Source organism: Paralichthys olivaceus, chromosome 16, assembly GCF_024713975.1.
Source record: "Paralichthys olivaceus isolate ysfri-2021 chromosome 16, ASM2471397v2, whole genome shotgun sequence".
Taxonomy (NCBI): domain Eukaryota; kingdom Metazoa; phylum Chordata; class Actinopteri; order Pleuronectiformes; family Paralichthyidae; genus Paralichthys; species Paralichthys olivaceus.
Genome location: NC_091108.1, coordinates 21,629,371 through 21,645,473, shown reverse-complemented (window position 1 = coordinate 21,645,473; position 16,103 = coordinate 21,629,371). Strand labels below are relative to the sequence as shown.

The 16,103-nt window shown below is 40.7% G+C and overlaps 1 protein-coding gene across 1 annotated transcript in view; it reads right to left on the bottom strand.

Annotated features, from left to right (window-relative positions):
• The window catches only part of LOC109645922 (cadherin-6-like), a 79,018-nt gene that overhangs the window by 27,300 nt on the left and 35,615 nt on the right, over positions 1 to 16,103 (bottom strand). Inside the window, exons 3-5 of the mRNA XM_020111608.2 lie at positions 10,776 to 11,070; positions 10,501 to 10,620; positions 8,587 to 8,760 (exon numbers count right to left, since the gene is read on the bottom strand). Of these exons, the coding sequence (XP_019967167.1) occupies positions 8,587 to 8,760; positions 10,501 to 10,620; positions 10,776 to 11,070 (589 nt within the window). The remainder of the gene's footprint in view (positions 1 to 8,586; positions 8,761 to 10,500; positions 10,621 to 10,775; positions 11,071 to 16,103) is intronic.

Below are 16,103 nucleotides of genomic sequence, written 5' to 3'. Positions count from 1 at the left end.
TACAACACACAGAGCTGAGTGTAAACAGCCAAGAGGCAGTGCCACAATCTGCCATAAAAACCCCAACTGAGACACATATTCTGACTGAACTGCATACAAGCCAGATTCAGAATTTCAGAGGGGAACCTGTGTCAATGTCTGAATAGTTATGTAAGTTTAGAAATAATCAGCATGCATGCAAATACACTGAAGGAAAGCAAATGTGTGGTAAGAAGAAACCAGAAAAAACAAGTTACCAATCACTGACTGCCAACAAGCCAAATCAAACTGAATACCAAATACAACTACACCAAACAAACCAACAACAAAAGAGATTGATGCTGCAGCGTTTCATTTTGTCCAATGCTGCAGTGAGGTGTACTCCATGACACCATTATATTACTGTTGGATGTGATTACAGGAGCAATAGACTCCAACAGTCTGCCATCCTTTTATAAAGTCTGTCTGGGTGATGGAAAAAAGAAAAACAGTACATGCAGTGACAACAGTCCGGATCTCCCATTTGACTGGGAGGTGTGGACAGCTGTTTTTATCATAAGCTGTGTTTCCACTGCAGGAACGTGCCCCAGGAACTGAAGGAACCTTTGCAGGAACTCTGTGTTGCCATCGCAGTGAAGTCTTTCGCACTTAACAAGGATTGCATTTTATGAAATTGAAATTACAGGAATCTTTTGGGTGGGGCTTGCAGTGCTGAACTGGTTGGATACTCATAAAACCTGTCTCTCATAGCCCTGTTCTCTCTCTCTCTCTATGTCTGGTCTGTATGGTCGCATCTCATTGATATGAGTGGTTTGGCTGGTGGTTTTGGCTGGTGGCAGCTCATTGCTGTAAAGTCTTCTGCATAACACCTAATTACCTTATTTCTCCCGGTCTTTCAATTAAAAGTTCCTTGGACTAAAGGTCCAGGTACTTTTGCTAAAAACGTGAGTACAGCATTCTTACCTGCTTTGAAACTTTTTATGACCGTGCTTCTTTTTAACATTAAATTCAACCTTTTAACACTGGAAAGGGGTTTGTCTCATGTAATCCCTTTCAAATGTACCCTGATTTTTCTCATTAGTTTTTTCTTCCTTTGAAAATGTTCACCATCCACTTAAGCTGGTGTTTGTGTTTCTTGTCTAATGTGGCCCAATGAGGCCCTTTCATACTGTAACTGGAATAAAGAGCAGCCCAAACAAACCTGACTGTCACAACATCACCACCTAAGCCATTAAGCAGATGACAGGTATTGATCAAGAACCCTGTTAATCCACCCTTTCATACGGGTCAGTCAGAGTGATTAATACCACAGAGAGACAATGCGAAAGTGTCTTGTTTTGAAAAAAAAAAAATCATATCACAGCATAAATGTTGAATAGAGAAACGTGTCTCTGCTGTCTTAACACTTTATAAAGAAGGTTAGATTGGGTAGACTGCAAGAACAAAAGAAACCAAAAAAAAGACAAAACAATAGTGTAAGTGATGATGGAAGCCAGTTACAGGAACAATGTCTCTCTGCCAAACTGCTGACAATCAAAAAAAAAAAAAGGATTTCTATGTATTTTTTTGTGAGCATGATGTTTCCTTTTGTTCTCTGGGGTAAGTGCTAACACTGTCTTTTGCCTTCAGTTTTTGTTGCTGAGGAGGGCTGGTCGTTACTCAGATTTACCCTCACTGTGAAACTACAGCAGATTCAGTTTGAATTAAATAAGGCAGAGTCACTGAACAGAGTCCAGGAGCACAAACACACCTAAATGAATGCAAATGAGTTGTCACTGTGCTGCATGAACCTGAGGCATTCATATATATGTGTGTGTGTGTGTGTGTGTGTTCTTACGTTCCATCTCAGAGATCTAGTGGTGTGTATAAACCATTTGAGTTAGTAATTATATGCTACTGAGACACAGCAGGTGTCATACACTCCAGCAGTTAGACAGAACTCAATCTGCCACTGTTTGGGTATATTTAGGTGTGTTTGTGTGAGTGTGTGAGTGTAGCCAAAGAGAGAGAATGAGATAGGATGATAAATAATACTCACACAATTTTAGGGGCTATTTTAGGACAAAATGGCTTCAGTGGCTTTCAGATTTAGGGATGTTCATTTGTAATTTTTTTTTAAATCATAAGCCAGACAAAATTAAGATATTCTATTTAGAATGGATGAGTGTCTGCAGCACATTTAAGATAATACCAATACAACATTTGTTTATAATAGAGATTAGTCAACAGATGTTCAATCCTCCTCCACCTCCGAGTGTGCTGTGTATGACTGGCAGCTCCAGTGTAGAAAAATATTAAATAATGTCTGTAAACAAAATGCAACTTGTAGTTGCATTATTCAGAGCTGGAAATAAAATAAACAGGCCAGGCTTAGGGACAGCTTGGGTACTGATTTTTATTCAGAGACGGCAACATGTCCACGTGCTGTGGGGTTATTCTGGTGACAGTCTATTGTAGTCTGAGGAGAATACAGACTCAGATGGTGCCAATGTCCTAGGAATGCAGAGATAAAGCCAGCTAAAGAGGCCAGCCTCAGGTTCCAATGGTTAATCACGATCGTCCCTGTTCAGAACATGTGTGTATATTTATTTCTGAAAAATATCAGCAGTGAGAAATTATGTTAGCAGTGGAATCTGTGGAACTGTGGTTCACTTCAGTGAGTGTAATTGGTCTACTAAACCAATTACCAATCACTGACAAACAAACCAGACAAGCCAAGGGAAGGCAAACACACTGAAAAATACCAAGAACAAACACACAACAGTGCCAGAGGGCAGTGAGCATAACACTGATTATTAATGTGAGGGTGAATGTGTGATCAGGTTAGAAGAAATAGGTAACGACAACTAAAGCCACAAAGATGTTTTTGTTTTATCCTAACTGCTTTAATAGTACGTCAAATAAAATGTATACTAAATATTGAACAAATATCGATATAATATAATCTTATTATATATGTCATTGAAATTAATGACAAAACAAATGACAAATCTAAATAAATCAATTAAACAATTAACAAGAAAACAAATATAATAAAAAGTGTTATTATATTTATAGTCAAACAGTACACTAGACTATTCCGTAAGATTTTTAGTCCCTTCTTCTGCAACAAGCAGCCAATCCGGATCTTATTCATAGCATAGATTTGATTGAATTAAGGTTACAAAGCCAGGTGGCAAGCAGATGTAACACAAGACAATAAAGAACCCATCCAACAGCTGTTGTTGTAACTGTCTCTGATGTGATGATCCATTTGGTGCTCTGTGCCTGGTGTACTCAAAACCTGCAAATACAAATACCCATACTGACACAATGTAACCACAAAAGTGATTTTACTTGTGCAATTCCAGTAACTGTGGTAGTCAATCGGTTTACTTCTGAGTTAAAAAAAACACTGAGACAAACAAGTGGGAGCCTGGTGAAACCCCAAAGAGCCAGAAGTAAAGAGAGCAGAGGCAGGATTCATCCCCACTCAGCCTTATTTCTGGCTGATTGGAGATTGTGTTGCCTCTTGGCTCCGGCACTGACTGGAGTCATGGTTTGAAGTGAAATGAATTGACATGTGTGTGTGTGTGATTGATTTAGAGTTCTACCTTTGTGAGAACCAGTTTCTGACCTGTGGGTTTGAAGACAGTAAATACACAGTGTCACATCTGAATGGCTGCTCCGCATCTCGTGTGTGTGTGTGTGTTGACTTAAACAAAATGATAATGCCACATGCAATATGTTCAGCATATCCTTGGTCGATCTCAGCGATGGGTTACTAGGCAGTCGTATTGACAGGAGGAAGGAGGCACTGACGCTCTGATACAGGGACTGTGATTTACCGAGGCTGAGATAGAGAGGCGGAGGGAAAAAAAACACTTGGACACTGAATCAAGACAGAAAGTCCAAGATCCAGAGAGCCAAGGGCAGGAAGTTCCACCTGCGTGACAATTCACCGGGACTGGAGCGCGAATAATGTGACTGAGGCACATGCAGCAACTATTTACTCATTTCTTTTACACAACTGCAGGCACTGGAACACTGCCGCTGGACACACACACACACACACACACACACACCCCCACACACACGAGCGCTGCCACGTGCCGGTACAGCTTCTTGATGAGATGCCACATTTGCACCAGCTGTTGCTGCGTACAAACTTCATCTGTAATAAAGCTGAAAGTGAAGTAAACTGCACTGCACCACACACACAATGCTTCTGACAGTCACTGAGCAATGGTCACAACCTATGGAATGATTTCGTCTTGAATCTCTATTTAACTTCTTTTCTGTCAATGTTGGATTAAAAGATGTGATCCGTTTTTTTTAATCTTAAAAAACAGCAGCTGAGAATAATTTCCTCAGAGTTTCCAGATAGGAGTTTTCAACCACATCAGATATTTATCAGCACATCATCATCCCTGTGTGATGATTAAGCATGAATCTTTTTGTCGCTGCTTCAGCAGAGTCATGCGGGTATATACTGCTTATAAACTGTGAGGTTATAAGTATAAGCATATGCAATTTAAATAATGCATTAGAAGTATGATTTCTTTAATGAAGCATATGAGCTGAATAACATCCACTCAAAACACAAAAGTATGAAAACTAAAGATACCCTCAACATTTTTTTTAAATGCAGAGCCAACCCCAAGGCCATTGTCGCTTCAGGATATACTGTGCTTTCGTGGAGAATAATGCCAAATATTCCACACAGGGATCCTTTGGGACCCCAGAGGGCTCGGTGCCCTTGGGGGCAGCTGCCTGCTTTGCCCTGATCCTGTCTTGACACGCAGCACCGAACAATGACATTTACAAAATTCAGCAGTAATATTTTTTTTTTTGGGGCCACAGACAATCCACTGAACACACTTTTCACTTTTCAGGGATTCATTTCTTCAGCCACTGACACCTGTTACTGTGAGATATGAGTATATATATACAAATACAGGTAAATTAAATTAATAGTTAAAGGCTAAAAACACGGTGTACATGATGCTGTTTTGAGTTGAATATTAATGTTGGGGCTTGCAGACACTTGGATGACACCACACGAGCAGTATGGAGGCATGTTATGTTTTATTCTGTTCTGGTCCTAGTTACTTCAACTGTATTGGATTTGGCTGCTACACTGTTTACCCCTGAAACTCCAAAAGTGTTTTGTGGACTCAAACACTTCACCCACCCCTCCACTGGCACAGTGGTGAGTAATGAGTGAATTTTAATTTCTTTTTGGTGAACTATCCCTTTAACATTATGGTAAAGGTGGACAGGTTAATCTGCTCTCACTATCAACACCAGCTGTATTCTACATCCATTAATGTATTTATCTCTGCACAAGTGTTGACCACAGTGAATCTGTTGCCATGGGAATCATTGCAACAATTAGTAGGCCTATTGAAAAAAAATTTTTTTCTCTGAAGGAGAGATAGCACTTTAAATGGACACGTGTCCAGTTCTACACAAATCAGTACATAATTGCCACTATTCATCGTTCTCTCCCGAAAGCATTCATTTCACCATGACAACTTAAATGTGATAATTTCCCAAATCCAATCAACACATGTCATCATTGTCCTTCTATACAGCTGTATAATGTGTGGCGTGGCTGTGGAGGGAGCCCCCTGATGACACTATCATGGTTGTCTCTGCTGATTGTAAAGAGACAGTCTGCATTAGACTGTGACATCTGGAATACAAGGTAGACTAATTACAGATATTAGGTGCTTCTATGGAAATGTGTTTTTAAGGGCTTGACTAGAAGTTCATGGCACTGCGCCCTTTCTTTACGCTGCCCGAGAACCCATTGAAGAGCACAGTATTCAGACGTGGAGGTTGCAGTGCTGCCACAATGGGAATTGTCGAAAATTGATTTGTATGATAAATGGTCTGCGTTTAGTGATTTTCTAGTCTTGCTGACCACTCAAAGAGCTTTACAGTACGGTCTTGCCATTCACACACATATTCATAGAGCATATCAATGTGCAGCACTTTTGTCTTTCATATTCCCACCACACACTAGCTGCATAACCGTAAAGGGGACATTTGGACATCAGTATCTTGTACACAGAATGACGGAGACTGGGATCGAACCTCTAGTTAGTAACAGTCAACCTGCATGTTAATTCTCTCTCTCTCTCTCTCTCTCTCTCTCTCTCTATATATATATATATATATATATATTTATGTATATATATGTATATATATGTAAAGTATATTAATAATATGCAGTGCCTGTCTAAAGCTAACATAGCACAGTTCTTTGGAGAGTTTGGTACAAAGCCCGCAAGTTTACAGTGAGACTGTTTCTGTGATTAAGGATGAATTAGGTTACATTAATCATGAAGGCTTTCAGGAAGAATTAGTGTTACTTGGATTAATTCCCCTGGAAAGACACACATATCCAGAGAAATCATTTTACAGTGAAAAGCTGCCTGATTTCTCCAGCAGAAATGGGTGAGTGGACCAGCATGTTGGGAGTGAATGGTGCTCCAGCTGTGATGGACAGAACTTAAAGTGTAGGTTACGAGCACAATTAGGTCGACTGGTATGTCTGTTGTGGAGCAATTTCAGGCCTCTGGCATGTGAGCAGAGCACAATGATTTAACGATCCATAACCACGCTGAGCAGAGAAAAGGTCGGCAGTGAGCAGAAACTTTCAGTTCATGCTGAATGCAGCATTGACAGTGTGTTTTTATTTTGAGTGATGTGTGTTGTGATCCATCATTCGAAGCAGCTTAACAGGGAACTAGTAAGAATTACTGATCCTTACTCCTTGACCTTCTCACTGCTGGGTCACCTCTGGATCCCCTTGACCAACCGGATGTCCTGACCCTGATCATCGTCATCTCAACAGACCTTCACCTACCTCCTCCACCTTAGTTTTTTTTTTTTTACTTGATCTTGGAACATACTTGTACCTTTGGAATCTTGGACTCTCCCTCTGACCTTTAATCCGTGGACCATCGGTACGTGGTCAAAATCGAAACCATCGCAGCTTGGATGCCAAACTCTGTGTCCCAATTCAGGAGCCACATGCTTCAGAGGCTGCATTTGAAGATCGATTTCATCACAGTGGCGTGACTGGGCTGTCCCATTTCAAAGGCTCCTTCAAATGCATCCATTCCCGGGCAACAAGGGATCCAACGGGTGGAACCCTCTCAGGACAACCTATCCCAGGAGTCATTACCTGCCAAAGATGAAGCTGGAGAGATGGCTAAGCAAGAGTCTGGGCTGCAGTCAGTGCAGCGGCTCGCAGCAGCTGATGATGCAACGGTAAGAGCCGGACAAGCTGGTGACGCAAATAGGAAAGAGACCACAGAAAAAGAACCTAAACCAAACTGTCTCATGTCAGATCTGTCTACGAAGGTGTTCACAGACCTCAGCCCTTGAATCGGGACACCTGTTTTCGTCTCATCTTATTTTTCTGACGACACCTTGTAGTTTGGGGGCTCCTCCTGGCTGGAGGACGTGGTGTGAAGAGTTTTGAGTGACAGTTATTGGCCTGTGTGTTGCCTTTGGTTCACTATTCCAAACAGCCTGGTCAATCTGACAATGCTTTCAGAGACAGAGGGGTTGTATTTTTAATTGGAGGCATCTGCTCCTGCCTACCCCTGATATTCTGAACCACACACCACATGTTGCTGCTATCTACAGCACCTAATACGGCCTCATTGTCTAGTTAAAAAATCATTATTTATTGGCAAACAGCAGCTACATTCTCTCTCCTGGCTACTGCTGCTGCTGACACACAACTGCTCACAGAATCTTAACCCTTACCCCTGCAGGTCTACAAAGCCAATACGCTTTGTCTGCTTACACTGCATAACTTAACTCAGTTCTCAGTAATGACTTCAGAGATGGTGGTCTTTTTGGGAGTGGCAGAGGCCAAAAATCCAACCTCAACTTCAGCCTCCCTGCTGAAATTGTTTGTTTTGCGGAGCTTGAAAGCGAAGCAGCTCGTTCCATTTCAACATGATTTTAAACACTCTGCAGCTGTCAGAAGTTCTGAATCAATAAAATCAGCAAAGAGAAACTCCCTCATGCACTATTATCGTAACACTGTTTGCTCCACTTAGTAGTGAGTACTGTATGTGATTAAAAGCAGCCGTCACTCCACACGCACTGGCCAAGATTTCCATTAGTGTCTACACTTTGTGCTGCTCTTGTAAAATCCATAACATCTTTTTTTCCCTCAGGAAATGGAAGAATATTGAATATTCTTAGAAATGGCCTGTTTATGTTTTTTTGGGGACTTTGCCGCTTGTGCTCATTTTTAATATATTGTAGCTTGTGCTGCCGTTTGAATGCAACACACCTTATTGAGTCCTGCGGGGAAACTTGATTTGTGGATATAAACTCTGCCATCCTGTGACTGGTGTTCCCACAGTTTGTTCTCTTCACAGCCAAGTGAAGTGTTGATCAATTGAAAGTTAACAGCAGATGAAGGTTAACTGAAATGTTGATAGATTCCTGTGGGAAATTGTTCCTATCTAACAAGGTATGAAAAAACAACAGTTATAATGCCCTCTCCGAACTCTATAATTAATGTGTATGCATGTGTGACTCAGTGTTTCATCATCTGGAGGCACTCTGTCCTCCTTCAGTGCTGGTACTTACTCTGAGTGAAGCGGGGCGGGTTGTCGTTGACATCAGTGAGTGTGATGTTAACCACTGTGGTCCCTGTGAGCCCTCCTCTCTGCCCGGCCATGTCTTTAGCTTCGATCACCACCTGGTAGTGTTCTCTCTGCTCGCGGTCCATATCACCAGGACCCAGGGCTGTCCGGATCACACCTGAGCAAAACACATCACACGAGCTTTGGCTTTGCTCTACACATTGCTTTGTCTTCATCTTCACCATCCTACCCCACACTAAACTATATATACTCATCAAACAATCACATTTCTTGCTGTTTCCAATTAAAAAGGTATTTGTTAAGGTGAGATCAACTTTGTTCTTGTTTCTTTGCTGTGCGGTTAAGAGAAGATGCTCTGCAGATAAAATCAGACAACTCTACATTGTTTTTTCAAATCCACTGCTGAGGATGCCAAATTAAAAAAAAAATGTGTGTACTTAAAAATCTGTAAACTTCTCATGAAATAAATGTACTGTTAGTGGTGCGCCATTCACTTTAACACACAGGAGATTGAAGGAAATACGCTAAGATAAGATAGAGGATGCATGCATGTAGTACATCGCTGCTTAATGTTGCAAATGTTTAAATCGCAAAATACAGGCTGGCTTTTATTGTGGAGAAGCCACAGGAAAAGGAATATATTTTTTTATAACAGTAAATGTTCATGTTCATCAAAAACGAGGCCTCTGCTTGGATACTTTTGTTCTGTCTCCACTTTCCTCTTTCTGCATCAAAGAACATGGTCCATCATTGCTTTGTAATCCACAGCCAGCAGTAATCTGACCATGGCCCTGACTCCTTTATTTGTTCGAAACAGATGAGCAGAGAGAGGGAGATTAGTGTGTTGATTGTCTAAATGGATGGCTGACTTTTTTATTTACAGAGAAAGCACAAAAGATCAGTGAAGGGCTGAGCGGAGCAGACATTACAGCAAATCCATTTTCTCTTTTCTTCCGTTTTTCAGTGTAGTGCTAACATAAATGTGCAGGGTGAAGGTGCACTGGGTATTTACTTATTTTTCCTTAGTTTTTCTAACAGCTTTTCATGCAGATGAAAAACACATGTACTGGCTTACACTGAGATATGGAGCTGCAACAAAGACGAGCCTCTTATTCCCGCTACTTCTTTCACACTCACACACTTAAATTCTGCTGTGAGTACAGACAGTGGAGGAAAGGATCTTATTAAATTAAATCTGATAAAATGAATATGGAGGAGTGAGACTCAAAAGTGCCACTTATGAGGGAGAGATTTAAAGTCAGAAATCCAAGTGAAGATGAAATGCAGTATCTGAGTGTGGGTAGTTCACCTATTATTTGTTTTTTTGTGCTCCAGCTTTAATTTAGTTCTACATAGCTGCTGTGTTTTCTGCTTTGTCAACTAGCAGAGTGGTGCTAAACACTGTTAAAGGAAGAGTCTGACAGTCCCCTTCTGGGATATGTTAATATCTTAACCAGAGTCAGATGGAATGGCTGAGTTTTATGTCTGTATATCTTGGTCGCCGATTCTTCACATTAAAATGTTTCAAAACATCTTCAAGTTTAACTAAGTTTGATTCTATCTTTCTCTTTTCAGTCACTTTAGTGCCAGTGCAGAAACTTGTATTGTATAGGAGCCAGTGATGTAAAACCTCAAACCATCTGCTAAATATGGACAATGTTTAATTATTGGTTGATTAATTCCAATGATTCAGGGCAGGAATGAAACAAAAGCAGATACATCAATGGGACAAAGAACTGAAGGAAACTTGCAACAACCTATTACCACAGTGTTAGAGGCGGGGTTTAATATGTATTTTATTTTTTATTTATTTGGTCTTAGGTTAATACGCTTTTTAAAATGACAAACACTGTTAGAACATTTTACTGGTTCATGATAAGGATTCCATCATTAATACCTGTGTTTGGGTCCACAGAGAAGTATGGGTGTCCCTGGCTGATGCTGTAGACCAGTTTGGCACTGTTCCCATACATACTGTCATCTGCATCTGTAGCTGTCACCTGGATGACAGATGTACCTGAGAGATACACATCCACATGGTTATTATAGACAAATACTACAAAATCCGGATTATCCCTATTGGTGTTTACTGATTTAGACCTGCATTCCACATAATTTCAAAATTAGAGGAAGACCAAGTAAAAGTGTGCTATTCCTCTTGAGAGCCCTCACCTATGTCAGACCGCTCAGGTACACTGCCGGTGTAAACCTCTTTGCTGAAGTGAGGCTCATTATCGTTGATGTCGTGGAGTTTGACGGTGAACTCTGTCTCTGGCTCCAGCTTTTGACCCGTGCGCTTGTTGACCACTGTGGCTTTGAGGATATAAAAAGCCTTTTCCTCACGATCCAGGCGGCGGGTGGCGTGCAAGTCGCCATTATTCTCGTCGATGACAAAGATGGCGCCGGCCCCCTCACCAGACAGAACATATTTGACTACGCCGTTGCCGTGGTCCTGGTCTGACTGGAGCTGCACAGAGACACACACTTATTTGAGTTACATAACTGAACATAGTTCAAAGTAATTGTAAGATACAAAGACTTCATTTCTGCAGCCTGAGCACCTCTAAATGTATCTTTCGGGACATCTATCTTCAGCCACTAATGACTGGAAAAAAAGATTGCTGTAAAATGCTCTCATTAATATAGGTTTGACTTTTTTTCTTAAAATATGGTATGTATGGGCCTCCAACAAGCAGGGACACAAAGATCTCCTGTGGCCATGTAGACTGAAGCCGATCCAAGTAGCATAACATTGTTAGTTACTGGCTGAACAAAAAGTGTGGTTTGGTTTAATGTTTCTGTCTGTAAGTTAAGGCTGGTTAGCCAGCCAACAACAGACCCTTAGTCTGGTGATATTCAACATGTCCAGCTGACAAGTAAACTGTCCTGCTCACAAAGGCGAATGTGGATTAATCCACTACTGAAAATAGTCCCCAGCAAATGCACTACGTCCTGCTGTTATGTAATGTCTGCTAAACAAATCTCAGTTGCCAGCTTTTTAAAGGACATTACTGAGCCATCAAAAAAAAGAAGAACTATATATTTATGAGGCTTTTTAAAGATGAACGTCCTTAGGAGGAAGAAGAGGGAGAGGCTGAGTGCTACAGACAGGTTAGAGACATCAGACAGTATAAAAAGACAGACTAACACATTGTTGCCTTCTGTGTTTTCATGGGGTATGGTTCAAGTAACATATTGGAATAGCAGCAGCTCTATCATCTGCTAGAAGCCAGAAGCATTATCATTTTGGAAAGCAGTCATATAAGTTGCTGTGGAGGGTAATGAATTAATTTAGTTTGAACGGAGACATATCGTTTTTTTCAGACTTTTTTCCCTCTGTGTTATATTCCCCTTTTGTGTATGTTAAAGTTCTGCAGAGTTAAAAAGCCAGCGGATGATGTTGACGGGTTTATATAAGATAAAGCAAAGAAGAGCAAAGACAAACACATGAATAAAGACCAAGAGTCAGCTTCAGAATCAACACAAGAGTCTTCTGAAGGCGAAAACCGCGGCCGAAAACGAAGAGCAGGCAGCAGAGAGCCAGTTTTCATGTTTTGCCTGAAGGAGCAAACATCTATCGGATCTGCTGTGAGATCTGTTGCTTTTACTCTTATACCTGCAGCAGTAACCCAGCTCGCTCCCTCTTACTCTTGTCTTTGTCTGTATCTGCCGACCTCAAGGACTGTTCGCCTTTCATCCCTTCAACCCTGCTTCACTCCTTTAGGTCAGGTGCGAGGCTGAAGCCTATGATCGCATGTGTGTGTGTGAGACAGAGCTGTTATATATCACATTATAATATTATTATAGGAAACAATAAATGATGTCAAATACACTATTAATCACTCTTATCATTAACACTAATTTGCTTTGCTTTAACCTGATTGTGGGTGTGCCTGAGAAATTGATAGTGATAGTGGTGTGATAGTGATCCACATGTAAAAATGCGCCTTTAACACAATGAGAAGAGGTTTGATTGTGACAGTTCACTTCTGTAGGAATTCACACCTCTCATGTGAGATTTTCCAGTTCGACAAAACCTTAGGTGCAGACATAGTTGTGTAGCATTCCGCTGCTGAAACACTGTATAGCTCTATAGTACCTCTGTTTGTGTGTTGTTGGTTTTATGTGGAATGAATTTACTCATAGACAAAAGGTTAGCAGTTATTGTGCATAAAAGGATCATCATTATCCAATAATGGAGCAAGAACACCAGACCCACTTTACATCATTTCATTGTCTTTATATGTTAAAGAATCTGCAGCTCATTATGTGGGACTTAAAAATAGAAATAAGCGAGCTCTTCTCTCTGCCCCCACAGTAACCATGAACTCAGTGACTGGGTCACTCTCTGAGCTCCCGGCCTTCACTTCACAAACTCACTTCACTGCCCATACCAATGAACCTTGATGGGAAACAAGAGTGCTGACTCACAGCCTCTTCTTCTTCCTCCTAAGAAAAATCAAAATCTGCACACTTGGCCTGTTGGAGTTTTGCTGGGTTGTCAATGAGAGGATTTTCCTTTCAACTCAGTATCTCTGTCCCTACAGAAGTCCTGTGCCTCTGAAGCAAAAGAAAAAAAATCCAAGGTCTGCATAGGCTATTGATGTTATAACAATACAGAAACCCTATGAAATGTGCCTGAATTCAGGTTTTCTCTGAAGTACTGTCTGTTCCATACGCTTATAATTAGTATTATTATTAATAATGTAATACAAAATATTATTATATTGTGTTCAAACATACTGAAGGTCTTGCCCTTCTCACCTTTCTGGGCATTGGATTTGTTTGTGCTGCCCTGCCTGTTCGTTGGCTTACTCTGACACTTCAATTGATTTATGCTCAAGTGCCTAACAGATGGGTAACAAACAACAAGAGAAGCCAACAGAATGTCTGAGATGTTGGGAAAGACGTTTCAATACACCAGCATACAATCAAAATTTAAAATACCTTATTCAAGACTTAATTGCAATACAGTTGCCTCGGTGTGCTCACAGCAGGACAACAAACAATACCAGCATTACACCTTGACAAAATAAATAAAAACACCTACTCCATAAAACATTTCCACCAGCTGTGGTTGTAGTATATAATACAAATTAAGAGTAGAATGCCAGGTGTTTTAGTAGGAATTAGTGCTTTGTCCTCCGTAAAAGTACTGATGCAGAATTAAGAGTCATTTGGTAATGTGTTGGTCCTGCAGTAAGTACTGGTGAGGAGAAGATATGTCTCCGTTTTGATGCCCCCGCGTCTTCTCCCTGAGGGGAGACTTATTAAGAGCGGGTTGTCAGGGTGCATGCAGTCCTGTAGTATTTTTAGAACTCTGCGCCAGATGCGGATCTTCATGATGTCAGGGATGGGGGTGAGTTTGCAGCTGATGATTTTTGAGGTAGAGCAAACTGTTCCATGCAGCTGCAGCCTATGCTGTCGGGTTTCCATACCACACAGAAAAGGTGCTTTCTGGACACCCCAACTTTTTGAGACAGTACATAAAAAGTGTCTTCTGTGGGCCTTTTTGAATAACACAGATCGAGATGTCATCCAAGATCAATGTTCCAAGAAACCCAAAGCTGCAGACCACCTCCAGACTACTAGTGGTGTTCATCTGTGGAAAATTCACGTCACTCTCCTCTATGACAAAGACAGGAGTTCGGGAAGTGGCTACTATTGCTGTCTGATTAGGCTTTGATTGTTATGAAAGCGACAAGAGAATTCATTAAGACTGTCAGGCTGCGTTGGGTCATCACCAACTACTGCCACATTTTATAGTTTTATAGTTAGTGATTTGTTCAAGGCGCTGCCAAACACCCCTGCTGTCATAACTTTGTTTTCTAACCCTAAGAATTGACAGCTCTCTCAAAATCTGATTTGGCTGCCTTGTATAGTTCCCTTTTCTTATCCTTAAAGGCATTGTGCTTATTTTTTCCATTACTATTTTATCTCTCTACTGAACCATGACTTGCTGTATATAATCACATTTTCAGAGAAGTCAATGTAGGAAGAATATACCACAGCAGTATATTCATCAGGATCATGACATGACTCTGAAAAATGACAAATCACTATTGTCCACACAGTAGGACCATTTTTTTTACTACATTAACCAGTGGTGAAACACAAACTGCTGGTTGTAAACAGGGATGAGAAGGATCAGATGTGGGCCTATGAAAGGGTCACTGCATTCAAGAAGGATGATATATATATATATATATATATATATATATATATATATATATATATATATATATATATATATATATATATGTGATATACTTAAAGAACTTGACATGCAGATAGCTTCTCAGAATCAAGGACATGGCCATGTGCTCACCAGGTACTGGGTCAATGATTAGACTGTGACTCAGGGGGTAGAGCCTGCTGTCATCTTACCAGAAGGTCAGCGGTTCGATCCTGGTCTTCTCCCATTCCACATGACGTTCTCATAGAAAAGATGCTGCAAAATTCACTGTTAAGTGCTTTGAGTCATCAACACTAGAACAGTGCTATATAAATACAAACCATTCACCAATAGCAGTTATAATGTAGCATTGGCCGAGTACTTAATCATACCTAGTGAGCACATGGCCATGTCCTTGATTCCTAGTTGCCATGTCAAGTTCTCTAAGTTTTTTAAATATATATATATATATATATATATATATATATATATATATATACTTCTTGAGCATTCAAACCTTATCTGAATGCAGTGACTCAGTGTGAAGAAATGAGACAGATACTGGATTTCTGCACTAAACTGAATTAAAATGGTTTGTTAGTGGAGAATAATAGTTTTGATAAAACTTAAGTCTGTGGTCAGGGTGGACATTCTGTTTCGGTGGATGATGTGTGACTCTGCAGAACAGCTAGAATGCTCTAAAAAGAAATTTGCACAACTCTGATGCGACTGAGGGGATAATTAGACTCCTCTACACTTGCACTACTTTTCAAAGACAGCAAAAAAGCTATTTTTCCCTCAGGTTCTTCCTGCCTCACTGCTGATAACCCCCCCTCCACACACACACACACACACACACACACACACACGGACGCATAAGACAACGCTGCAAATCAACAGTGTGGAGGAATGGGTCACACTTCATCTGCCTGGTTCTGGTGCATGAACAGGAAAAAATGTGTCACTGAGTCAAACACATAGATAATGTGTCTTCACAAGCCAGTGATTTGCAATGAAAACATTTAGAGCAGCTACACTTCACATGGGGCCAAAGCCAGAGAGACAGCAACAGAAAAATTATCATGAAAATAGAGACAAGCAGCAACCACTAATAGAGTTTTACATGAAGACTGAATAGGACGTTGGCTGAAAAAATGCAACAAAAAAAAAAGCTGGCTCGACTGTGATGTCGGACGGATGAATTAAATGGCAGCTCGGTCTGATTTTTCAACCTGAGCCACGGGACCTTTACTTTGAGATGAGCACCAACAGTTATTTGGTGTAGAACTTCCCTATAGAAAAGTCAAACATTTCAAATTTGATTG